A 27,586-nucleotide genomic window follows, 5' to 3' on the forward strand; every position below is an offset into this window, starting at 1 on the left:
TCGATCCTGATAAGATTAAGGCTATCCAGAATCTACCTCCACCACGAACCCAAAAAGAAGTCCGAGGTTTTCTGGGCAGACTAAACTACATAGCTCGGTTTATCTCTCAGTTAACCGACAAATGTGACCCCATCTTTCGTCTCCTCCGAAAGAATAGCCCTGGAGCATGGGATAAAAACTGTCAGATTGCATTTGAGAAGGTAAAAGAGCACTTGTCTCGCACTCCTGTCCTGATGTCCCCTATCCCAGGAAAACCTCTGTTTTTGTATCTCTCCATATTCGAGAGCTCCATGGGGTGTGTCCTGGGTCAACATGACGAGTCTGGGAAGAAGGAAAGAGCCATCTACTACTTAAGCAAGAAGTTCACCGATTGCGAGGTCCGATATCCTCCTATTGAGAAGGTTTGTTGTGCCCTGGTCTGGGCTACAAAAAGACTTCGACAATACATGTTGTATCACACCACTTGGCTGATTTCCAAGTTAGACCCACTAAAATACATGATGGGTGTACCTGATCTATCCGGAAGGTTAGCCCGATGGCAGATGCTTTTGTCTGAATTTGACATCGAATACGTGAGCCAAAAAGCGGTAAAAGGCAGCGCCATATCCGATTTTTTGGCAAGCAGAACTGATGAGAGCTATGAGCCGCTGGACTTTGATTTCCCAGACGAAGACTTAATGGCCATATCTTTGGAGGAAGCAAGCATTTCAGTGGACAGTTCCTGGAGAATGCACTTCGATGGGGCATCAAATGCACTAGGACATGGCATCGGGGCAATCCTAGTCTCCCCAGAAGGGAGTCACTACCCATTTACCAGCAGACTGAACTTTGATTGTACCAATAACATGGATGAAGCCTGTGTCTTAGGAATTCGGGCTGCACTGGGGCAAAATATAAAGACTTTGCGGGTGTATGGAGACTCAGCCTTAGTAATCTATCAGCTCCGAGGAGAGTGGGAAACCAAGGATATAAAGCTGTTAGAGTACCGAAAGCTAGTGTTGGATCTGCTCGAAGAGTTCGAAGAAGTCACCTTCCACTACGTGCCTAGAGAAGAAAATCAAATGGCTGACGCTTTAGCTACCTTGGCAGCCACATTCAAGGCTGGCGGGGAGTCTGAAAATGATGCCAATTAACATGCAGTCGTATGAGTACCCAGCTCATTGTTACCAAATTGAAGAAGTGAAAGACACTAAGCCTTGGTACTACGACATTCTGCAGTATATCAAGCATCGGAGTTATCCAGAAAAAACCACTGAAATCGAGAAGAGAACCCTTAGAAGTTTGGCAGCTGGATACGTCCTTGACAGAGAGGTTTTATACAAGAAAGGCCATAACCAAGTTCTGTTAAGGTGCGTCGATGCTGAAGAGGCAAAAATGATAGTGTAAGAAGTACATGATGGAGTTTGTGGAGCACATGCAAATGGGCATATGATGTCAAGACAAATAATGAGATGCGGATATTTTTGGTCCACACTGGAAAGCGATTGCATCAACTATGCTAGGAGATGTCATAAATGTCAGATTTATGGAGACAAGATAAATGTTCCACCCCATCCGCTTCATGTAATGACGTCACCATGGCCTTTCTCTGTGTGGCGCATGGACGTTATCGGGCAAATCCATCCGAAGGCTTCGAATGGTCACCGTTTCATTCTCGTAGCAATTGACTATTTCACGAAATGGGTAGAGGCTGCGTCATATGCCAGTGTCACTCAATCCACTATTTGTAAGTTTCTAAAGAAAGAAATTATATGTCGGTATGGTCTACCTAAAAAGATTATCATCGATAACGCAACAAACTTGAACAACAAGATGATGGGTGCTGCTTGCGAACAGTTCAACATAAAACATCACAATTCCACTACTTACAGACCAAAGATGAACGGAGCAGTAGAAGCAGCAAACAAAAACATTAAGAAGATAATGGAGAAAACGACTGAAACTTACAAAGACTGGCATGAGAAGTTGCCTTTTGCTTTGTTCGCTTATCGAACCTCGGTACGAACTTCGACTGGGGCAACTCCATTTTCACTAGCCTATGGAATGGAAGCAGTGCTACCCATTGAAGTCGAGATTCCGTCTCTCAGGGTCTTGTCAGAAGTTAAACTAGATGATGCAGAGTGGGCACAATCCAGATATGATCAGCTTAATCTGATAGATGAAAAAAGACTGAAAGCCATTCATCATGGTCAAATCTATCAGAAACGAATGATCCGAGCACATGACAAAAAGGTGCGCCCAAGAATATTCCGCGAGGGAGATCTGGTGCTAAAAAGAATTTGGCCAGTCCAGAAAGATTTCTGAGAAAAATGGACGCCAAATTGGGAAGGACCTTATGTCGTGAAAAAGGCTTTCTCCGGAGGAGCCCTCATCCTGACTGAAATGGACGGACCTGAATTGCCACATCCCATCAACTCGGACGCAGTCAAGAAATACTTCGCTTAGGATGAAAACCCGAGAGGGCGTCCTAAGTCGAAAAAAAAAAAGTTTAAGGTGAAAACCCGAAAGGGCGCCCTAAATTGAGAAAAGAAAAAAGAAAAAAGAAGGGAAAATAAGGTGGGTTCAAGATGAAAACCCGCAAAGGGCGTCTTGCAACCAAGAATGAGTCCAAGTTAAAAACCCGGAAAGGGCGATTTGGATATTAATAGTGGAAACATCCCGGCGCAGGAATCTTCTTCAAACTCAACAGATCGGAAAAATGTCGCACTCTCCCAAACGTTGTCGCATTTTCAAAAATCCTTTGGCAAAGGCTGCATTCAAGGTCACCAAACGACTTTTCAGCTCAGAAGTGCCCACATTATCGAGATCTAAGACGTTCATTTACACATCAATCGTGTATTCGTTTTCTAGAATGTTTGCCATGTATTATTTGTTCTTCTCCTCCCTTATGAATAAAGACCATCTTTCCTCCAATTCCTTTTGAGTATCTTGAATTAGATTTAAACCTAATGATTTATTTATTTTTTATGAAAGATAATCGCATATTACTGTACAAAGATTCATTGAAAAGTACAGGTACCCAGAAGCCGATCAAGGCTCATGCACATGCTTGAGATGGTTGAGGAGCATCTCCAAAAAAAATGTGCACATCAGATTCAAACGTTTGAAGAATTCAAGATCAGAGATCGGAACTTCAAGCTTTCAAAATCGAGAGTCAACAACGACAGGCCATCAGAGATCGAGATTTCTCTCCAGATCCCAGAATAACATATGTTGCTTATACATTTTAGGCATACCTAAGAGCATGACATCCATACCATCGCATATATGCATACCTTTGCAGGTTTTACCCAGAGCCAATTTCAACTTCACAACGAAGGACATTGGACTCCAGACAACGCAAGTTCAACTTCACGACGAAGGGACCACTGGTTGTCAATAAACATTTCTTAATTTCAGAGCCAATTTCAACTTCACAACGAAGGATATTGGACTCCAGACGACGCAAGTTCAACTTCACGACGAAGGGACCGCTGGTTGTCAACAAACGTTTCTCAATTTCAGAGTCAATTTCAACTTCACAACGAATGATATTGGACTCCAGACAACGCAAGTTCAACTTCACGACGAAGGGACCGCTGGTTTTCAACAAACATTTCTCAATTTCAGAGCCAATTTCAACTTCACAACGAAGGATATTGGACTCCAGACAACGTAAGTTCAACTTCACGACGAAGGGACCGCTGGTTGTCAACAACCATTTCTCAATCCTAGAGTCAATTTCAACTTCACAACGAAGGATATTGGACTCCAGACAACGCAAGTTCAACTTCACGACGAAGGGACCGCTGGTTGTCAACAAACATTTCTCAATTTCAGAGCCAATTTCAACTTCACAACGAAGGATATTGGACTCAAGACAGTATAAGTTCAACTTCACGACGAAGGGACCGCTGACTGTCAACCGACAACTTCTCAATTTCAGAGCCAATTTCAACTTCACAATGAATGATATTGGACTCCGGAACAATACTTGGATTTCAACTTCACGACGAATGATTTCCAATTCTCAGGCTCAAATTCACGACGAATGAGCTATATACAATACCAACTTCACAAACAGATTGATCCAACTTCGCGACGAAGGAGTCATCTGTAACACCACAACGCCACAGTCTTCAGATCAAGGGTCACCTTCACGACGAAGTACCTTGAACCAGAAGATGATTCAGAGGCCACTTGTCAAAAGCTTTGAGCTCGTCTTCAACTTCGCAACGAAGGATTTCGTGCTCAGAATCTTCCAGTTTTGACTCAAACCCACGACAAGGGAGTCATTTCTTGATCAAATTTCAACTCTGTGACAGAGGATAGTTGATATGGACGAAATTTGTGTCTTTTAATCTTTGCTCTATTTTCATTACACGATAATGAGCAAAGAGGGGCAGCTGAAGACACTGAAATTCGCCCATCATAATACATACATATATATAATATTATATTATGTTATAAATTATAATATAGTTTATTTACATCCTTAAATTTCTGTTACAGGCCCAACAATAAAGGCCCAAATCCCAAGGGCCCCAGCCAAGACCCAAACCCGTGCATACTTAGGGTTTCCAAAGAACCCTAGGTTCACACACTCCATCAGTGCCGTTCTCCCCCGTTGAAGACCCAGCGCCGCGCAGCAGTCCCAACTCCCGAGTTTCACGGCCGCACGCCTCCTTTCACGGTCATTTCTCGCATGTTCAACAAGCACAACGACGTGAGATACAAGGATACATCCACAACCAACCAAGCAGTGATTTAGTCCAAATAAAATGCTAGAAAATCGGGACTAAGACTAGTATTCTTAGACTATAAATACATGTAAAGTGAACATGATTAAAGAGGGAGGAATTTGGCAAGAAAATCACACAAAATATTGAGAGAAATATCAAGCAACCTCGAAGCCTTTTGTAACAAGTTCGAAAAGAAATAAAAGAGGTTTTTTTTTCTCTCTTTTTACCTTGCTTTCGGTTCATTCTTTGCCTTGCATGTGTGTCGTTCATGCTCTTTCTTTGTTGGTTCGAAACAAGAAGCCAATGACAGAGGAGGTGGGGATTTTTTCGAATCTCCGTTCGTAGATCCACTCTCCTCGAGGCTTGATCTAACATAACTATGGATATTTTTGGAACGAGTGTACGAAGAGCTTTCAAAAAAATGAAAACTTTTTACATTTTGCCACCGGAGAGCGGCGGTCGGCGTCGGCAACGGCGGCTGGAATCTGGGACGTTACAGAGAAACATTGAGAGAGGGAGAGGGCTCTCTCGACGTGAAGAAGAGAAAATGAAACTAAAAAAACATTTGATCCATGTTTATATCAGATTCGTGCATTTTGTAATAAATTAGGGTAAACTACCCTTTCGGTCCCTCCTCCCTTAAAGGCCTGTTATTTTGGTCCCAAATCCGATTTTAAACTCCGATTTGCTTTCAAATTGACCACTTGACTTGCTTTTCTTTTCATCTCAATCCTTATTATATATATACATACTAAATTATATATTTATCTATTTTTGGTGTTTTATTTATTTATGTTATATTATACAATTTTTCATTATTTCTTATATATACACGTATAGATATATTACCGTTCGTACTTCTTTTTTTCCATTTTCATTTCATTTTGTATCTTTTTTGTTTTTTTTTTTCATACTAATATTATTATAATTATTATATATTATATGTTCTGTATTTTATCTTATTATTTTACTATTATTATTATATATTTAATTTTAGCTATTATATATATGGAATTAATATTATTATATTTTTATTATACCTTATTATTACATTTTTTTATATACATATGTACATTTTATTTAATTCTTATCACTTTACATTTGTATATTATTTTATTTCACCTTTATTATGTTTTATTTATTTATTTCTTTCTTTCTTTTTCCATTTTATTGGGTCTTATTTTCTTATTTCTTTATTCTTTCATTTTTTTATCTTATCACATGTTGTCATACTTGTCTTCACTATTATTTCCTTCATGTTCTATATCTCCATGACGATTATGTTACTTTTGGTGTATCATCTATTGTTATTTTTGTTCTTTGTTTCGTTTTCTTTATCTTTCAATTTTAATTCATTTTCATCACCTTTTCTAATACACGTTTCGGCTCCTAAAAGGTTCACTTTCAAGTCAATCAATTGTAAGTAGTCGGATCGATATTTTACCTTTCAATTTAAAATTACGATTTTCTTAATTAAAGACAACTGGAAATTATATAGTACCGAAAGGGCGGTTCAAGGGTGCTAATCCTTCCTTGACCATAACCGACTCCCGAACCCGACACATTTCTGGTAAAAACGCAGATCAGGTAAAAAATAGGGTATCCGATCAACCCATTTATTTTTTAAATAAATGATCGGTGGCGACTCCAATCCATTTTCCTAAGTCGAAGCCCAATTCCGGGGCCCAACGAAAAGAAGGTTGCGACAATATGATTATTTAGACTATCACACCAACATGATAGGGTTTATAGTTCCTACAAAAGTAATAGGATTACCGACACAAATTACTCCCCAATTATTATTTTTTTGGTAACTCGCATGAACCGGTGTTGTACCACTATAATTTATTAATCAAACCTAATCTGAAATAAAATAATTTTTAGATGATATGAAAAAAATCAGCACTAACGCTCTAGAGAGTCTCGACTTCACTCACAACTAGGGGTGTTCATTCGGTTAAAACGGTGGTCGACCGAACCGAATTAACCATAACCGAATTAACCAAACTTTTTTTTTCTTTAACCGTTAACCGAACCGAATTTTTTTTCGAACATATTAACCGAACCGAATAAATTTCGGTTAATTTCGAATTAACCGATTTTTTTTTAAAATTTTCTAATTTATATAAAATTAAATATTTTTTAATTCAAACAAAGTTTATAATTAATTTAAATAATAAATAATTATAAAATAAAAATTTTAGATAAATTTTTAATTAATTAATATTGATTTAAGTTTAAAAGTTATTGGATCTTAAATTATTAATTGGGTTTTAAATGGTTTGGGCTTAGCCCATATGTTATATATAATATATTTAATATTTTTTAATTAAAAAACAGTTTACAATTAATTTAAATAATATATAATTATGAAATAAAAAAATTATATTATTTTTTAATTAATTAATATTGATTTAAGTTTAAAAGTTATTGGATCTTAAATTATTAATTGGGTTTTAAATGGTTTGGGCTTAGCCCATATGTTATATATAATATATTTAATATTTTTTAATTAAAAAACAGTTTACAATTAATTTAAATAATATATAATTATAAAATAAAAAATTTATATAATTTTTTAATTAATTAATATTGATTTAAGTTTAAAAGTTATTGGATTTTAAATTATTAATTGGGTTTTTAATGATTTGGGTTGAGCCCATATGTTATATATAATATATTTAATATTTAAAATTTAATTTCGGTTAATTCGGTTAATTAACCGAATTCGAACCGAATTAACCGTTAACCGAATTCTAAAAATTTTCTTAACCGTTAACCGACCTAACTAATTCGGTAACCGAACCGAATTAACCGAACTAATTCGATTCGATCGGTTAACCGAATTAATTCGGTTATTTGAACACCCCTACCCACAGCGGTCAAGCAAAAATTCATTTTATTTTATTTGTCTGAAAATAAAATCAAGACCCCTTGATAAAATATTGACAAAAATTATATGTAATCATACCAATCTTAGCTATAAATCTTAATAAATTGCATAAATTTTATAAAAATTAAAATATATAATTTATCAAATTTTATATAAATTAAATTATTATAATTACAGTATAAACATATTACGACGTAGGTTTAGACTTTTAGTGTCTTTATTTTTAAAGAAATATAATAGAAAATTATTATTATGATTTATTTTTCAAGGAATTGGAAGGGTTTTAAAATAGGTTCGTGTTTTTGGATATTTTTCGTTAAAATAAACATTATATTTGTTTTCAAGAGGTCAAAAGAGAGTGAATTGAAAATTTTAAAGTTTGACGGTCGTCGACTGTAGTGTTTGTCGATGAACGATGATGGAAATGGTAGGTGGCTGACGATAGTGATGAGTGGCAACTGGTGGTATGGACTTTTAAGAGTCGAATTGATATTTTATCTAAAGTTTAAAGGTAAAAATTAATATTTTATCTAAAATTTAAAATAAAATTATTATTCTATATAAAATTAAAGGTGAAAATCAAAATTTAAATATTTTTACTAATATATCACATTATCAAGCTAACGAGAATTAACGGCTTAGTGATCAAAATAAGATAAATAAAAAAGGAAGGTAACCAAAACGTAACATTTTCAAAATTAATTACCAAAAAAAGATAGACTAAAAATAAAAGAGACTACGACCGTAGTTTACCCCAAAAGAATATATAAATTCAAAATAAACCACATCTACTAAGAACCAGGTTTACCTGTAGCGATTTTCAACTTTCAATCACACGCACCGTTTTACCGATTTTCACCCCCACTTAGTCTTAATATCACCGCCTATATCCACGTGTCTTCCTTAGAGTTAAGAATGCGTGTTTCCCTTATTTTACCTCAGAACTAGGTTTTTGTCCAATCTAGAGGATCAGCTCATTCAGTGCAACCATGGCTAACCGTACGGATCCGGCCGCCAAAAGCATAAGGGGAACGAACCCTCAAAACCTTGTCGAGAAGATTGTACGCTCGAAGATTTACCAGAATACCTACTGGAAGGAGCAGTGTTTCGGGCTGACGGCGGAGACGCTGGTTGACAAGGCAATGGAGCTGGACCACATCGGCGGAACTTACGGCGGTAATCGAAAGCCCACTCCCTTCTTGTGCCTCGTCATGAAAATGCTCCAAATCCAACCCGAAAAGGATATAGTAGTCGAATTCATCAAAAACGACGATTATAAGTTAGTTTCTCAATAACATTCTATTTTCTTTTTTCCCCTTTTGCTTGTTTCAGTTTCACCAAGTATTACGTGGAAATTAATTTCAGGTATGTAAGGGTTATGGGAGCTTTTTATTTGCGTCTTACGGGGATTGATTCTGACATTTATCGTTATTTAGAGCCTTTGTACAACGATTATCGGAAAGTAAGGCGAAAATCACCTGATGGAAGTAAGTTCTTTCTTTTTCTTCACTTAATTTTTTAAATTTTCTTTTCAATTTTATTCTGCATCTATTGCATTGTGTGTCAGGTTTAATGTTTAGATGGGTGTATTAATTGTTGTTATCTTGGGTGATCTTCAATATATCAGATTTCATCTTGACTCATGTTGACGTGGTGATTGATGAACTTCTCACAACTGATTACTCTTGTGATATTGCCATACCGCGTATTAAGAAAAGGTAAGATTTACTTTTTCTCTCATGTCTAGTTATTGATTTCTTTGCCTATTTGATTAACATTATCAAAGTTGAATCTCTTTTCTATGGGAATTGTATATGTTAAGAGAGCTTAGCGAACATATTTGTGTTTATGATATGTCATTCTCTTTGAAGGAAGATTAAGTTCGTTATGTATATTTCAACAGGTGGACCCTTGAATCGCTTGGTGCACTGGATGCACGAAAAAGTGTTCTGGAAGATGATTTTGAGGAAGAGGAGGAGAAGGATGAGAACGAGCAAGATGGTTTAGAAGAGGAGGCGGCTCATGAAAAGGTTTATAAAGTTGTGTTTTTTTCATTGATAGATGATGTAGTTTTGCTATTCTGATACTTTACTTTGTTTTTAGCAGGATTATTACCGAGGGAGAAGCCCTGTAAGAGATAGAGAAAGAGATTATAGACGGGACAGTCATAGACACAGGTACCTTGTTATTTTGCTTGTACATATTTGTTTTTCAGAACTTTCGAGGATAAAACAATAAAAGAATATGAGATTTTTAGTGTTTTTCTCAAGATGATGAACAAACAACTAACCAGGAACCTAGCTTAGGGCTAATAAAACATAATGGGAGCCTTATTATTTTGTTCCACGTACGAACATTAAGATGCACCACCTACTTGGGGCTAATTTGGATGACATCATTTCAGTTGTACACTGCTCTTTCCCGTCTCCCATTTTGCAGTTTTTAGCTTTGTAAAAGCCAACAGGCAGGCTTGGTGCTTACTTTAATCATTTTACCACAAGGAAAAGAAATGGGTCATGAGTGGAAGCTGTTGGATGAATATGGTTCCTATTTGCGTAGGCATAATTGTTCCAATGTTGTGTTTCCCCTATGGCATTTCAAAGCTATAGATGGGTTGAAAAGCTTCCTATAAAATTTTTTATGTGGTCTTGCCAGGTTTCTCTGCACTGACAGTGTGCAGCGAGAAGTATGATAGATCATACAATTAAGCATTAGGTTCATATTTGGCTTGCATTTATACAGATTTTAGTTTGTGAATGATCTTTATACATTTTGTAAGGTAGCATTAAGGAAATAAACAATTTTTTAAAGGTTATGGTGTGACATACTTGACACTTCAGAATCTTGGATGGTTGGTCACTTCCGATTGTGATCTTGAATGAAGCTTTGTACAACTTGCATCAAATGTTCAAGTTATGATGGATTCATACAGTTGTTTTTGTGGGGTTTGTTATCGATTTGTCTTTACAAGCATCAATTTGAAATTGAAAACACTAAAACATGTATAATGTTGTTTCTTTCCCTTTCCACAGGGACCGGGATTATGACAGAGATAGAGACTATGATAGAGAAAGGGGACGTGGCCGTGACAGGGACAGGGACAGGGACAGGGACAGGGATCGTTATCGCCTGAGGGAGGAAAAGGGGTATGGCTATGAGAGGGATCGAGATAGAGAGAGGGAAGGCAGGGAGCGTGATAGGCGTGACAGGGATCATGGCAGACGAAGGATTCGTAGTAGGAGTAGGGACCGGAAGAGACATGCTCACAGCAGCATGAGTCCTAGAAGGCATGAAGCAGAGGATGGCAATCCTCCAGAAGAGTCAAAGAAGAAGAAGGGAAAGAAGGAAAAGAAGGACGATGGAACGGACCACCCAGATCCAGAGATTGCGGAAGCCAACAGGATTCGAGCATCCCTTGGTTTGAAACCGTTGAAATTGTAAGCTTGTTAGATTTTATATCATGTTGTATGCACATTGGTGTTATTATCTTGTTATCCAGTACAGGGCTATGTAGGAGTCAGAATCAGATGAGGTAACCATCTCTTTGATGTACTTCTTGCGTTTAGTACATACATCGCTTTCTTATTTTGGTATTTTATTTATTCTACGATTTTTCATTTTTAGTTATTAATATATATATATATATATATAATTTCTAATATAAATTTTAGGTCTTTCAAAGGGTCCCTAAATTGTGAATACTATGATAGGATTCAAGTTTAGGTTGGTAGCGTGAAAAAATTTGGAAGATGGAAAATTGAACGGGTAAAAGAGTGAAAAGATGAAAAATATGTATTTTTTTCTTTGATGCTTGATAGGAAAGATGTAAAATTAAAAGAAAATGCAATTTTCTTTCATTTACTATTTGATAGATTTGAAAAATGAAGGAAAATAAAATTATGATTTGTTTGGTTATAGAAATGGAGGCTTCTTATTTTTATTCTCTTGGAAAATAGAAAATGTGTATGACAAAATAAGAGAATAAAAATATTTAAGACAAGCATTACCTGATGAGCCGTGCCCAAGTAATATTAAATATTCAAAAGAGAGGTGAACATTCGATTGAGTCAAATTAAGTTAAAAAAAATGTAGTTACTTGAGTTGACAAGTCTTTTTTTTAGTCGAGTCGACTTTATAAAATTCGAGTCTAGTTGTTTGAGTTTCTGTTCAAATTTAATTATAAATATTTATAATATTATTGTATTATTTGATTTTAATTAAAACGATTTTCTTTAATCATATATATAGATATATATATATCACATAGAATCGAGAGACTCGATTTTAAATTTGAAAATTAACCCATTAATTCTTAAAAATGTTGGGTTATTCGAGTTTTATTTTATAATTTGACTTGAAATTGAATTTCTTTCGAGTCGAATCAAATTTATGAAATTACAAATTGAAATTAATTCGAATTTCATAATCGTAATCAATTTGAGTAGAGTTGTAAAAAAGATTAGTTTGTTCACCCTTAATTCAAAGTTGGATTTTTGTGAGTGTGGCTTGAATGATCTTAATAAAAGTAGATATGAAGCATGAACCAAGAGAAGAAAAGAAAATCCTAAAAGCTAGAGATTAGTGAGAAGTTGAGCGAGTGAAGTAAAGGTGTTCATGTACATGAACTTTGAAGAACAATATTGGTTTCATTCATGTCATGAGAGAGAGTGTAAGGACAGTATAAAACAAGCTGAAGATAGTCAAAGAAATGGAAATAAATGAGTAAAGAGTCCTACTACCATTCTCCTGGCGTAACAGCATGGCCGCTCCTCCTCCGAACCCAGTGCCGGTGGGCTACCAAGGGGGCACACCCGCAGTCCCAGTTTGGCTAAACAAAGGAGAGAATGCATGGCAGATGATATCCGCCACGGTAGTTGGCCTCCAAAGTATACTGGGCTTGGTCATCTTAGCATTGTCAAGAAAAAAATGGGCAGTGAATTCAGCTTTCATGGTCCTATATGCTTTTGCCAACGTGGTTCTCTGCAGGGTAACCTGGGGTTAGAAGATGTCCTTCGGATATAAGCTCTTGCCTTTCTGGGGAAAAGCGGGGCCAGCCTTGGGCCAAAAGTATCTAGTAAATCAAGCACTTATTCCTGAGACAATGCAGTACTACGACGACAGTCGGGTCGAGAAGCGGATGCTTATGTCTTTTTATCCCACGGCATCCATGGTTCGGTTCCAATGTGTTTGCTGAAAGCACGCTGATCTTATTCTTCAGCTCGGTGCTCTGGAGGCATGGATGGCTTTTGTAAAAAAGAGAAATCAACTAGGTTCCGGCTCCCTCTCTCTTTCTCGAGTTTACGAATTAGGGAGCACTGTATTAACTTTTTGGTGATCATCTGCTGGTCGGGACAAATCTACTTCTAAATCAGTGAATTACACAACACAATAATATATATATATATATATATATATATATATTATATATTTCATTTTGTTATAATGTACGTATTAATGCTAGTACATTTACAATGAAGTTATAAATTTGACGTAACTTGTAGGTCGTTGTTCATTAGCGAAATCGAAAACTGAACTCTAGGAAACAAACTGGATTTTTACAACATTGAACTGTTCAGACCGAAACTACTGATCTTTTGTTACTTTTATCTTATTTCTGCAAACTGCAACACTGTACAAGAACTATATGATGTAAAGCAAATAGACACAGCTAATAATCGAAAATATGAATCAAAATTTGTCATAACCCCAATAATCCAAATCTAATGTACTGAAATTATAAATAAATTAAAGACACCAATCCAGCCTCCTAATAACTGGAAAAACATCACTAAATAACTACTAAAACCCCCCTAATTTAAAGGATGAATTGCACTAAATCGAGCATGAAATTATAATTAAAAACCTTAAAGAGAAGGCGACAGAATATGAAAGTTGACAATATAGTTGTGCTAATATGGCACCAAAAGCACAAGGAAATGTAGCTAGACATGGCAAATGCATAGTCTGGAAGCCTAGCACATTTGAGTATATATTAGAGCTCAAACTTTCAGATTCTTGGCCGTGGGCACATTTGAATTACGTACGTAAAATGCATGATATTAAAATTAACCCACAACATTTATCAAAATGATCATTTTAACTCTATACTTTTTTATAGAATCTTTTAGCCTCTAACGTTTTATTTTAGGGGTAAAAAGTTCTATTTGTGGATGGAAATCGTTAGTTAACAAACGGTTAACGCTCCAAAATAGGAAATATTTTTACCCTAAAATGAAACGTTACGGGCCAAAAGGCTTTAGGAAAAAAAATAAGGGTCAAAGTAACTGTTAAATCAAATATTATGAGTCTTTTTGTCATAAAACATTGCAGTTCAAAATCTAAAAAAAATATAGAAATTAAAATAATCATTTTGATAAATATTAAGATTAATTTTAACATTATACCTATCTAACAATATATTTATATATAAATTCAAAAATTTCAAATAATACTTTTAGGGTAAACTATATGTGTAGTACTTACATTATTACTTTTGTTCTGTTTTGATACCCAAATTTTATTTATTTTTAAATCATACCTAACATTTAGTTTAAGTTTCAATTTGGTATCCGCCATTAAAAAATTAACAGAACTACTAACTTGATATTTTTCAAAAATTTTCAATAATGATATGATATTATCTTATGACAATACATCAATATCACTGATAAGTTTTTAACAAAGGATACCATAATAAAAAGTAAACTAAACATTTGGTATGATTATAAAAAATAAAGTTTAAGTATCAAATTGAAACAAAAGTAATAGTTTAGATACTATTCATATAATTTACCCTATTTTTTTATTAGAAAAGAAATCTGGTGGTAAAATTAATTGTTTTTGCATTACAAAGTCCTTTTGAATATGAATATGAGTGTAAATAAATAGAGCGTTCGGTGAACTGTTCCCGAACAGTTTGTATAATATTTGTTTATGTTCATTTGTTAAGCTAAATAAACGAACATGAACAAAAGAATTATGTTCATTTAATAAACGAACGAACACGGACATATGTGTGTTCGGTTCGCTTATGTTCACCAACAAGCTCGTTTATGAGTTCGTTTACTTATTTTCATGAACAAACTCGTTTACCCGATTCTCCATCTCCTTTTATTTTTTTACATTTTAAATATTTGTGAAGATAATGATTAAATAGAACACATGATAAAAGTTGCATTTTAAACTATGAACTTTAAGGTATTTAAGCACCAGTGACGTGATTTTATTATTTTTCTTTAGCTCGCAAATGAAATTAAAAATCGAATATATAAATGAACGATAAATAAACACTAAAACAATACTAAACAAACACTAATTGAACATTAAACGAACGTTAAACGAACATATTCATGAACATGTAAATAAATACGTTCGCGAATATTAAACGAACATTAAACGAACATATTTATAAACACGTCCATAAACATATAAATGAACACGTTTATAAATATTAAATAAATATATTTGTGAAACGAAAACGAACATAATATTGATGGAGCGTTTACACCCCTACTCTTGAACGGCAAAACACCAAACACCTTTAGTTGCTACAAAATGCTGTCGTTTAACCTCTCTTTAAAACCGGGCGAATGAAAATGAAAACGGAGCCCAAAGAAATAAGAAAATTTGCAACGAAATCCATCTTTTACTCGCTCAATAGGATAGTAAAGGCGCAAAGAGGCGGAGTAGTGAACTCGCCGCTCCCACGTTTACTGCAAGACGGCGGCGGTCGTTTAGGGTTTTAGCAGAACAAAAAAGAGAGAAAAAGAAGAAGGTAGGTATGGTGAAACTCACGGCCGACTTGATATGGAAGTGTCCTCACTTCTTCAATCCCCTTAAAGAGCGAGAATTGGATCTTCGAGGTACTGCTTCTCCTTTCTTCCGCTCCTACACTAATCCTAATAGTAATGTTCTCAAGCTTCCCTTTCTTTAGAACTTAATCTCTTTTCCCGTTTCAGGTAACAAAATTGCTGTAATAGAGAACTTGGGTGCTACCGAGGTGTGTATTACTTTGTCTGTGACCATTTCCACGCATTTATTGCTTTGTTTTACTTGTGGCTTTTGGGTTACATTCGTTCATTTTGATAGGACCAATTTGATAGCATAGATTTGTCTGATAATGAGATAGTGAAGCTGGACAACTTCCCTTATCTTAAACGCTTGGGTACCTTACTCATAAACAACAACCGAGTAACGCGTATCAATCCCAATATTGGAGGTAAGCTTTGAACCAACAATTGGATTTCCCTGATTATGTAGCATGTGCCCTTTTCCTTTTAAATGCTGTTGGGTGGGTGACTCTTATGGAGTTCACATTTACCTTGTCCCGCAGAGTTCTTGCTGAAATTACAAACGTTGGTTCTCACAAATAATCGGTTGGTTAACTTAGTGGAGATTGATCCTCTTGCATCACTTTCAAAGCTGCAGTTCCTTATCCTATTGGATAACAATATTACAAAAAAGCCTAATTATAGGTTATATGTGATTCACAAACTCAAATCTCTCCGTGTTCTGGATTTCAAGAAAGTGAAGGCTAAGGTGATTAAACATGCTACAATATTACTTTGTCTTTATTAAACAGTTTTAAACAGTTTTATTCTGCATTTTCTGTTGCCTATCATGTTTTGATATGTGAAATTGCTGTGGTTAATTGTAAAATTTCTAGTTACTTTGTTTTATTATATGTGCATATTTGTGCGGCAGCAAGTGTAGGTTCATGAAGTGCTGTTCGTTTTGACTGACCGGGAATTATATTATCAATGGAACACCATTATATTTTAGAATGTTATTTTAGTTAACATTATTAGAAATTAGAATGGTTTTAATCCATCATTGGTGCACTCATGACTGGGAAAATATATTATAAATTTGGCCTTTTTTTTCAAAATAAAAATGATATTTTTTAGCCTAATGCCTTTCTTCATTTATACCTAATGATTTGGTATTGTCATCTTTAACTTATTCCACAAAGAAACACTTCGTTGTAGGATTGAATTATCGAGTTGATGTTGCTTAAGCAATTTTTCTGCATCTTTGGGTGGGTGGGGAAGAAAGGGGGTGGGGCTAAATGTGTAGAAATCAGAGTAATTCTCTGTAATTTCTTATTCTTTTCAATATGACATATTACATATTTATATACAAAATATCTCTCTAAAGTAGGAAACTCTAAAAAAAGAAAAATAATAATCCTAGGATATGATCCCTTAAAATAAAGGATTGTAGAAATCTATTTACAAAATCATATCTCTATAGGAATGGTAACAAATCATCTCTATAATTCCTACACTCCCCCTCAAGTTGGAGAATATACATTGTATAATCCCAGCTTGAATAGGAATTTATTGAAAACAGGCTTTGGCAAAGCCTTAGTAAGAATGTCTGCAACTTGTTCTTCTGAAGGAATGTATGAAAGTGTGGCTGTCTTTTTGTTAACTTGATCAACAATAAAATGCCTATCAATCTGAACATGCTTTGTCCGATCATGTTGAACTGGGTTCTTGGCAATTTGAATAGCAGATTGATTATCACACAAAACTTCAAAGTGATCCTCTTGATTAGTGACAAGTTCTTTCAGTAGTTTAAGTAGCCAAATTCCTTCGCATATTCCCAATGCTAGTGCTCTAAATTCAGCTTCAGCACTATTTGAAACGACAAATTGTTTCTTACTTCTCCAAGTTGTAAGGTTTCCCCAAACAAAGGTGCAGTAGCCACTAGTGGATCTCCTTTCAGTAAGGTCTCTGACCCAACTAGAATCTGTAAAGATCTTAACAGTTCTGTCTTGTGTCTTCTTAAACATTAAACCGTGTCCTGGAGTTTTCTTCAAGTACTTGAGAATTCTGTTTGCTGCTGCCATATGCTCTTCACTAGGATTAGTCATGTGTTGACTTATCATATTTACAGGAAATGCTATATCTGGCCTTGTCAAGGATAAATAAATTAGTTTCCCAACTAATCTTTGAAATTTCTCTTTGTCTACCAAGGACCCATCTTCTTTGTTAAATTTCAAGCTTGCCTCCATTGGTGTATCAATCGGCTTACAACCAAGAAAACCAGTTTCTTTGAGTAAATCAAGTACATATTTTCTTTGGTTGATCACAAGTCCTTCTTTTGACATTGCCACCTCCATTCCTAGGAAATACCTTAGCTTTCCCAAGTCCTTGGTTTCGAATTCCTTATTTAACAACTTCTTCAAATTGCAAATCTCTTATTCATCATCTCCGGTAAGAATTATGTCGTCCACGTACACAATAAGGACAGCTTTTTTATTTGTAGAAGTTACCTTGATGAAAAGAGTGTGATCGGCGAGGGATTGCTTGTAGCCATTTTTTAGGATGACTTTAGTGAACCTTTCGAACCAAGCTCTGGGTGATTGTTTTAACCCGTATAGAGACTTGTTGAGCTTGCACGCCTTGTTACTTCCTTCAACAGACTTTAAGCCAGGTGACAACTTCATATAGACTTCTTCTTCTAGCTTGCCATTAAGAAAAGCGTTTTTTACATCAAGTTGGTGTAATTTCCAATCGCAATTTACAGCCAAACTTAGGAGTACTCGAACAGTATTCAGCTTCGCCACAGGTGCAAAAGTTTCTGTGAAATCTATCCCATATGTTTGTGTAAAGCCTCTGGCCACTAGTCTCGCTTTGTATCGTTTGATGCTACTATTTGAGTTATACTTTACAATAAAGATCCATTTACAGCCAACAACCTTTTTTCCTTAAGGAAGGTCCGTAACAGTCCAAGTAGCATTTTTCTCCAGTGCACAAATTTCCTCTTCAACAGCCCTTCTCCATTTTGAATCCTTTAGAGCTTCAGCTATGCTTGTGGGAACCTGTTCTTTATCCAAGTTTGCTGTAAATGCTTGAAAAGACGGCATCAATGAATTATAACCAGCAAATTTTTCAATAGGATGCTTGGTGCACTGTCTAACCCCTTTTCTAATAGCAATAAGGAAGTCATCTAGAGTAGGGGAAGTAGACTTACTGATTTCTTCTTCTATTTCGGCAGCTGGACTCAAATCCAATTCTCGGCAAGCATCAGATTGTAAAACAGCCTCAGGAATATGTTTTCTTTTCCTTGTATAGAAACGGAACTGTTTGATTGGTGTTGTTTGTGGAATATTTTGAATGAGAGTAGGTGTATTTTCAGGAAGGGTATTTAAAGTGGGTATGGGTGAAGTAGTGATAGGTACTACCGGTGGATCAATGGGAGTAGTTACAGGTGACAAATCTGTAGGTAAGAACAAAATTGGTGGCAATTCTGAAGGTTGAGAATGAAGAGTAGGAGGAGATACCTGATGTGGCTGAAAATCCTTCCATGTCTCCCCTTGAATTTCAGCCTGAGTGAAATAGGGATCCTGCTCATAAAATGTTATATCCATAGTGTTAAAAAATCGTTTTGAAGAAGGATGATAGCATTTATAACCCTTCTTAAGTGAAGAATACCCAACCAATACACACTTTAATGATTTAGGATCTAACTTGGACTTATTAGGAGCAATGTTTTGGATAAAAATAGTACAACCAAATATTTTAAGTGGAAGAATGGAGGAGATAGGTTTAAAATGGGGAAAGTATTGCAAAAATATAGATTGAGGTGTTTGAAATTGTAAAACCTTACTAGGCATTCGATTGATTAAATATGTGGCAGTTAATAAGGCTTCCCCCCACAAATATTTTGGAACATTAGTGGTAAATAGAAGAGAACGGGCAACTTCAAGGAGGTGTCTATTTTTTTTTCCGGCAATACCGTTTTGTTGTGGGGTGTCAACACAAGAACTAATCTGAACTATGCCCTTTTCCCTGAAAAACGCACCCAAAGACTTAGCAAAAAATTCACTGCCATTATTAGATTTAAAGAGCTGAATTTTATACCCAAATTGAGTGAGAATCATGTTATAAAATTGGGTAAAAACACCTGCAGTTTCAGATTTATCTTTTAGCAAATAAATCCAAGTTATCCTACTATGATCATCAATGAAAGTGATAAACCACTTACAATTATCAGCATTCTTCACCCGAGAAGGACCCCAAATATCACTGTGGATCAAAGCAAAAGGGTGAGAAGGCTTATATGTAAAAGGAGAATAAGTTGATTTAGTATGTTTGGCAAGAGAGCAAACTTTGCAAGAAAAAGAATTTGGCCTTTTATGAATGAATAGAGCAAGAAAAACTTTTGTAAGATGGTGAAAACTAGGATGACTTAAACGATAGTGCCATAACATAACATTATCAAATTTTTCTAAAGCGGTGAAAGATTTTGAGATTTCGGTTTTAGTAGAGGCATGAAGAATGTAGAGACCATTCTGCAAGCTGGCCTTACCAATCATCTTCTTCGAGTTCAGTGCCTGCAAAGTACAATCAATATCATTAAAAATTGCAGAGCATTGCAAGTCGGTGGAAAGTTTACTAACGGAAACAAGATTGCAAGCCAGATTTGGTACGAAGAGGACATTTTTAAGTACAATCTGGTCATTGAGAATAACAGTGTCATGTTCTTCTATTTTGCACAAAGAACCATCAGCCGTTTTGACAGCTTTACCAAAGTTTGGAAAAAAATTGCAAAACAAATCCTTATTACCAATCATATGATCCGTAGCACCAGAATCGAGGATCCAATTAGGGGACGACTGGGAGGAGAAAAAAACTGTAGCATGAGGTTTACCTTTTGGTTCTTTCATGACCAGATTACCTTCTGATTGAGCAGCAGAACCAGAAAAATTTTCTGGATTTGAAGTGATCTCCGGAGTAGGAGAAGAAGTTGTGGACATCTAGGTTGGAAAGAAACCGTAATCTAACCTGATACCATGTAGAAATCAGAGTAATTCTCTGTAATTTCTTATTCTTTTCAATATGACAGATTACATATTTATATACAAAATATCTCTCTAAAATAGGAAACTCTAAGAAAGGAAAAATAATAATCCTAGGATATGATCCCTTAAAATAAGAGATTGTAGAAATCTATTTACAAAATCATATCTCTATAGGAATGGTAACAAATCATATCTCTATAAGAATGGTAACAAATCATCTCTATAATTCCTACAAAATGTTCTAATTTTCCAGTTTTATATTCCTCATGTAACATATCATATGGAATAATTTCTCATAAGCATGCTTCATGGATCACAGGAGAGACTAGAAGCTGAAAATCTCTTTGCATCTAAAGAAGTTGAAGAGGAAATAAAGAAAGAAGCTACGAAGACAGTTGCACCAAAAGAGGTTCCAAATGTTTCGGAAGTTGCAGAGGAAGAACAGACGCCAAAAGTGGTTGCACCCACACTGAGCAAATTATAGCTATCAAGGTATTGCCTTTTTATTCGTAATGATACTTAAAACTTGGATAATAATGTTGATAGTTTTAGTTTTCAATAGATTATTTTTCTTGATGTGTTTGAAATATGCATCTTAGAAAGACTTGGGAACTTTATCTGGGACTGGGATGAAATAAAATAACTAATAGCAATTAAGGGTAAAATGGGAGAACATGCCTGACTACCTCAGTTGCTCGCCAAGAGCGTGCTTGGGGTTCCGTTTACTTATATAAAAGAAACTTCAAAGAGCATATTACTTGAACTTTTATTAACAAGAATCTTGACCAACTTTTATACGTTATGATGCTTATTTAGACTTTTTGTTGACTTTTCATTTTTCTTGAAGTATTTGTGTTTGAAGTCAGAGGCATGTGTTCAACACTTGTACCTTAGTCCGAGTTTAATTCATGTCCGTTTCCATGTGCTGCATTGTGTCCATTGTCTTTCATGAACCTAAACGATATATGTTTCAAGTATCTTCTTGGAGCCAAAATTTGGTGTCTAATATATAAAACGTGAATTATGTAGTTCAGGATTAGGATGCCAACAGATTGGGTATCTGCAAATTTTTAAATATATCCAAATATAGTGAATATTAACATTATTTAAAATAAATAAAAAAGAAAAATAAACAAGAATTTAATATTTAAATGGATATCGGTTTTGGATGTCCTAATCCATTTTTCGTATCAATAAAGCAGATTCAGTTTTTTTACATTGCCCAACCAAAATCAAACTATATTTAGGTAATGGATATTGAAGGATTAATATCCAAACCCTTAGCGAATGGTAAATTTATTATCTGAATCTGTCATATCTGAATAAACAAAAACAGTTCTTGTAGTCTTGGAATTGCCTTCCAGAGTGGTGATTATGAAAGGAAGTCTTATTCGGCATGTTGATGACAATAAAGGTTATAAAACTATTAAGGATAAACTACACAGATGATCCCTCAATTATAGGATACTTTTTAGTTGGGTCATCTGAGTATAAAATGTTATAAATTGGTCACTTGAGTTATCGGAATTTACAAAATGGTCACTGATTTTTAATTTTTAGATAGAAAACTGATGTGACAGTTAATACTTTTGGCATAATAGAAATTTACTCCCTAACCTTTACACTTGTTATAATTTGATCCTAATTCTAAAATTTTTTAGCGCAACATGTAAATATTAGCCAATGTAATCCTTTGCTATAACCCATTTTCTATTTCTTCTCCTCTCTACTATCTTCCTCCACCATTCAACCTTCACACATTTGCTTGCCACCACTATTGCCCCTTTGCTTTGCTCCACGACCCATCTACTCTTCCCTCACCTTGTTATCTAACTAATTAATAGACACACCCTCATGTGAGCAATGTTTTTCATATATTTTAAGAATGTGGCTAGTTGCACCCACCCTCTATCTCAAACCCTTCTAACCAGCAACATTAATAGGAAGGAAACATACATGTCCCGTAATAATGCATCTAAATGATGGTACCTTTTGCCTTTGAGCAACTCTGACATTAGTTAATTTTGGCACTCAGGTTTAAAATGCGAAAGCATTATTTATCAATTTGTAAAAATTTTATTTTCCTTGTACACTACTTTTTAACTTGTCTAAAGCTAGCATTTTTATTTTCTTTGTGGCTTAAACTGCATAAATGGTCATCGGTAACTTATGTATTGACTTTTGCATCTCTTGTAGTGCATCCTTACGACTAAAAGTCTGATCTTGTTTAGATTTATTTGACATGCAGGCTGCCATTTTGAATTCTCAGACGTTGGAAGAGGTTGCAAGACTTGAAAAGGTGGTTGATTAATAATTAGTGGAGTTTAAAGACAACTGTCATTTAGATTTTTTTTCTTCATAATTTTAACTTTTACATTCTGAATATTTCTTTGGTTGAGCAGGCATTAAAGACAGGTCATCTTCCTGCAGATTTGAACATTCCTGGTTTGGATACCGATGCTGCTAAAGGGGGAGATGAAGAAAGGGATTCTGATAATCAAAATGAGTCCAATGCTGAACCGGATAATATGGATGAAGAAAAGAATGAAGAAGATGCAGCAATGGAACAGGTATGTTGATATTTGTTTTTTTTTTTTTTTGAGGATTCTGAACCGTCTTTGTTCTCATATATAGATAATTTAAATTGTTTTATATTTATTAGTTTATTTTTGCGGGTCATTGTTAAATTTTTGGCTAATCTGGTGAGAGGTCATATTGTTTGTTCCAGGAATAGGGGGTTGTAGATTGGTGGATTCAATAGCAGCCAATCAGTAGCTGAACTCTTGGTCTGCGGCAAAGGATATGGGTTATTGATTTTCTGTAGTATTAAGGATTTTGGTTAGCATTTTTATTTGGATGTCGAGTTTGGATTAGCTCTTTTCCTGTGCTAATGAATGGCATTAATATCTAACAATTTTACAAAGAAATAGAAGAAATGAATGATATCTGATGAATTTGGTCATATCCTCAAATAAATTAAATTTGATATATATATTGCTAAAGAGTGCCCCAATATGACTTTAGGAACTAAGGAATGGCAAAGAAAAGGAGGCCAACACTTGAATCCTGGTGGAGGGAAAGGAGCTTGAACACCATAACTTTGTGCCAAGTGTAGCACTAGACCTTTTGGTCATATCCTGATGGTTTATATTTGTTAAATATCAATTTCTTTTGTTCAAGATTCGGGAAATCATATTTCGACTCGATTTTTATCATTTTGGATAAAATTATCCATAAAATAATAGGTCTTCCATATTGATTCATTTATTGTATATTTTTTTTAACTACATACTTAAATATTTGGGTGTAATTTTATTAAACGTTTTTTTTCATATTAGTTTAATATTTGAATAAAATTAGATATATATAAACAATTCTTTAATATTTAAAATCATTTTCAAAATAGATTATCTAAATATCTAACTCATAATTTAAATTTGGTTGGAAATATTTAATCGAGAAAGTATAGACTTGATTTCAGTTTGAGCCTTATTTTTTTATACAGGAGTATAACTTGGAAGTTTTTGATAATGAAATTATCACACGTGACTTAAATTCACTCGAATTTAGTTCGATAATGAATGTGTTAAGGCTGAAAATTTTATGATTAACTTCTAAGTTCTCTGGGAGTCGAAAAATTATTGACACTTTTGAAAAGCTTGATTATCGTTTGAGGGTGAGTTTTCAACTCTAAAATGATTCTTTCGGAATAACTTAAATATTTATTTTTAATCATTAAAAATCAACATAAAATCGTATTATATACTATGGTAAAGGTAAATACAAGAAATTTAGCCATGTAATTTTTTAAAAGCATTGTTTAATATACTAACTATAATAATAATATAATAAATATAGTTTTTTATTAGATAATGTAACATAAATAATTTTATAAATTTTCATACAATATTTTAATTTAAATATTATTAGTTTAAAATGTTCAAAAAAATATCATCATGTTAATTTGATAAAATTTACTTCTAGATAATCTTATATTCTTTCAACTGAATAAAATAGTATATTATTTATAATAATGTGCCAAATAATATTACATTTATTATAGAATATAATTTTACATTCTATGAATTAAATATATCTCAAAAAATAATTGGAAAAAAACACTTTATTAATTGTTGTTTTAATTCAAACTCAACTTTAGTAGCTAATTAATACATCTTAAAAGATAAGGGATCAAAAATTGAGAATGAGATGTCGCCATCACCATGAGTAATGTATTGAAATTATAGCTCTGACCCCATACCATTTACTACCCCTTTTGCCTTTAAAAAATCCTTCAAAATCTCCATTTCGACCATACACGTATGGGACAATGGTTTGGGTTTGCCCTACGAATCAAGTAAAGTAGCGAAGTAATAAAGGATTAACTCATGATTTTATGTTCCGATTATAAAATTTAAAATATAAAAATATATTATTAATAAAAAAATATTAATAAAATCTAAAATGTATATTAATTTAAAATTTCCAGGATACGATTATTTTGCCCGTCCTTCCGGCCCATCCTCAAAAGTAATGGTAGTAAACTAAACTTGGTTTTAAATTCCTGAGTGCAATGTTACTTTAGCATAAACTCTGACTACCCTCACCATTAATCTTGTCATACCTTCATTCTCTGCCCATCTCTTCATTTACAAGCACAAACTTTCTTCCTCTTAATTTCAACAATATTTGTATACCCAATGGGGAGATCACCATGCTGTGACAAAGTGGGGTTGAAGAAAGGACCATGGACACCAGAAGAAGATCAGAAGCTCTTAGCTTACATTGAAGAACATGGCCATGGAAGCTGGCGTGCCTTGCCTTCCAAAGCTGGTCACTAAACTAAACCCTACACTTCTACTTTTCTTGCTTACTTCATTCTCAAGTTTTGCTTCTTTGTTTTAGGTCTTCAACGATGTGGGAAGAGCTGCAGACTTCGATGGACTAATTATCTCAGACCTGATATCAAGAGAGGAAAGTTTAGTCTCCAAGAAGAACAAACCATCATTCAGCTCCATGCCCTTTTAGGGAACAGGTCCAGAAATCTTCGTGACCCTAAACCCTAAACTTTCACGTTATTTTCTTGTCAATGCAATCAATGGTTTTGTTTACCTTTTTGATGTTTTCTAGGTTTTGTGTTTCAGGTGGTCTGCTATAGCAACTCATTTGCCGAAAAGAACTGATAACGAGATAAAGAACTACTGGAACACTCATCTTAAGAAGAGGCTAGCCAAAATGGGGATCGATCCCATCACTCACAAGCCCAAATCCGTTGCTTTAGTCTCTGGTACTGATGCTCATCAATCCAAGAATGCAGCAAACCTTAGCCATATGGCTCAGTGGGAAAGTGCTAGGCTTGAAGCCGAAGCTCGATTGGTTCGTGAATCAAAGCTACGTTCGTTTCAAAATCGCCTCACTCGTCCAACAACGACAGGCTTTCCTACATCAGCTTCGGCTGCTCAGCTTGTGAATAAGGCAGCTTGGAATGGTGTTAACAATGGTGGATTTTGTGACCTCGAGTCACCTAAATCAACATTCACTTCCTCGGAGAACGAGATCGGACCGAGTGCGATGCCTATGAACGAGTTTGTCGGCACCGCATCGGTTTCCTCCGAGACTGGAATCATCAAACAAGAAGGTGAACAAGAATGGAAAGGAACTAATTTGGCCATGGACAACATTAATTCTCTATCGTTCACTTCAACAAGCATCCATGACGACATCGGAAACACAATGGAAGATGGGTTCATTAACCTTCTTCTCAACGATTCCAGCGACCCCAGTTTATCAGATAGTGGCAAAGAATCTGGTGGAAGCGATGATCACTGTGAAGAAGACAACAACAACTATTGGAACAGCATCCTTGATTTGGTGAATTCTTCCCCATCGGATTCACCAATGTTCTAAACAACTGCAAACACATTACAGATGATCAATACTTTTGCCACAAAGAAACAGCGTTGAGGACCTCACTTCACTTCATAAAAAAAAAAACATGAAAATGTACACTGTAGCTAACATTAAAAGTTGATAGGGTTTTAACATGCGTTTGAGTTCAATTCAATGATGCTTTCAGTTGGACTTTTATTGGTATTATTTCAATTCAATGTTGCAGGAAATAATCAAATGGCATCATTATTTTACCCTCAAAATTTATTCCCTTTGTGTTAATTTAGACTTTTTATATATATATATAAACACTAGACAAATATCAATAAATAAAGAGATGCGCTTCTGATAGACTTTATTGCTAGTAGTTTCAGGTCACATCATAACATTAAATAGAAGTAATTCCTCAATTTACTTATCAAAACTGGGTTGCACTTCTTCTTTTTTCTTTTTTACAACTTCATATTATTTTTGTGAGCGTTATAATAATTGTATTAAGAATATTACATGATGAAGTAGGCATTGAGATCATACTGGGAATTTAGTAATGATGCAAACATTGGGGATTGCAGTAGTGAAAAAGTGGCAGGAGTTGAAGACCATGAGGCAAATATGAAATGGTTAGGGTTTGCAGATCAATCCTAAGAAAACCAAGTCACGTAGGTACATCATTCAACCCGCCATTTATTATTTCTAAACATTTTATTCATTTTTTCCAGAAAAAAATTTCTAATGATTATTCTATATATCCGTAGTGGAGTATTTTTTTAGGTTGATTTTACATCTTATTATCATTATTTTATATGATTTACGGGTGAAATTTTAAAATATAAAATTAAAAATAATTAATTTAATATATATATATATTAAATCTATATTTATTAATAATTTTTTTAATTTATTGACAACTCATTTACTCTGTAAATTCAATTACTCAAACTCAAAACTTTCAAGATAAATAATATTCTCCTTTATTAACGAAGCATATATCTTTTGTGTAAGGATATTATTTCTTTTTAAATTTTTGTCATGTAGTTATATGAATTGACTTAACAGCCTACGAAAAATTTCTCTTTCTACACATGGGTACTTTCGCTAATAATGCCGCAATTATAATATATTAATATAGATTTAATACAATATTTTAATAATATTAATTGATTACAATATAATATTTATTTAAAATATTTTTTAATTACGAACAATGTACATCTATTTTTTAGATACAATTATTACAATCGAATATTTTTAAAAAGAGTAATATTCATATTA

At 34.4% G+C, this 27,586-nt stretch overlaps 2 protein-coding genes and 1 pseudogene across 5 annotated transcripts; all 3 read left to right on the top strand.

Annotated features, from left to right (window-relative positions):
* Window positions 1-8,522: 8,522 nt before the first annotated feature.
* Window positions 8,523-11,219, top strand: LOC120212567 (pre-mRNA-splicing factor 38-like). 4 transcript variants are annotated; one of them, XM_039210836.1, is made up of 7 exons: window positions 8,523-8,893; window positions 8,980-9,101; window positions 9,242-9,332; window positions 9,518-9,644; window positions 9,718-9,791; window positions 10,647-10,706; window positions 10,776-11,219. In XM_039210836.1, exons 1-7 carry the CDS (start codon window positions 8,604-8,606, stop codon window positions 11,053-11,055), a joined length of 1,044 nt encoding a protein of 347 aa, XP_039066767.1. In that variant the 5' UTR covers window positions 8,523-8,603; the 3' UTR covers window positions 11,056-11,219. The 4 variants fall into 4 exon arrangements, with proteins under 4 accessions (XP_039066767.1, XP_039066765.1, XP_039066768.1 ...); XM_039210837.1 differs by having other exon boundaries at window positions 8,524-8,893; window positions 9,721-9,791; XM_039210834.1 differs by having other exon boundaries at window positions 10,647-11,219.
* A 4,011-nt stretch (window positions 11,220-15,230) lies between these two features.
* LOC120212569 lies at window positions 15,231-23,245 on the top strand (annotated as a pseudogene).
* Window positions 23,246-25,038: 1,793 nt separating this feature from the next.
* On the top strand, window positions 25,039-26,504 carry LOC120212568 (transcription factor MYB16-like). The gene is made up of 3 exons (XM_039210838.1): window positions 25,039-25,258; window positions 25,331-25,460; window positions 25,570-26,504. Exons 1-3 carry the CDS (start codon window positions 25,126-25,128, stop codon window positions 26,330-26,332), a joined length of 1,026 nt encoding a protein of 341 aa, XP_039066769.1. The 5' UTR covers window positions 25,039-25,125; the 3' UTR covers window positions 26,333-26,504.
* Window positions 26,505-27,586: the final 1,082 nt, after the last annotated feature.

The sequence above is a fragment of the Hibiscus syriacus genome, unplaced genomic scaffold, assembly GCF_006381635.1.
Source record: "Hibiscus syriacus cultivar Baekdansim isolate YM2019G1 unplaced genomic scaffold, ASM638163v2 tig00110013_pilon, whole genome shotgun sequence".
Classification (NCBI taxonomy): Eukaryota; Viridiplantae; Streptophyta; class Magnoliopsida; order Malvales; family Malvaceae; genus Hibiscus; species Hibiscus syriacus.

Coding starts and splice junctions, on each gene's coding strand:
- LOC120212568 (XM_039210838.1), top strand. CDS start 25,126: ATGGGGAGATCACCATGCTGTGACAAAGTGGGGTTGAAGAAAGGACCA. Junction 25,259..25,330: donor TGCCTTGCCTTCCAAAGCTG/GTCACTAAACTA, acceptor TCTTTGTTTTAG/GTCTTCAACGATGTGGGAAG. Junction 25,461..25,569: donor CATGCCCTTTTAGGGAACAG/GTCCAGAAATCT, acceptor TTTGTGTTTCAG/GTGGTCTGCTATAGCAACTC.
- LOC120212567 (XM_039210834.1), top strand. CDS start 8,604: ATGGCTAACCGTACGGATCCGGCCGCCAAAAGCATAAGGGGAACGAAC. Junction 8,894..8,979: donor ATCAAAAACGACGATTATAA/GTTAGTTTCTCA, acceptor AATTAATTTCAG/GTATGTAAGGGTTATGGGAG. Junction 9,792..10,646: donor CGGGACAGTCATAGACACAG/GTACCTTGTTAT, acceptor CCCTTTCCACAG/GGACCGGGATTATGACAGAG.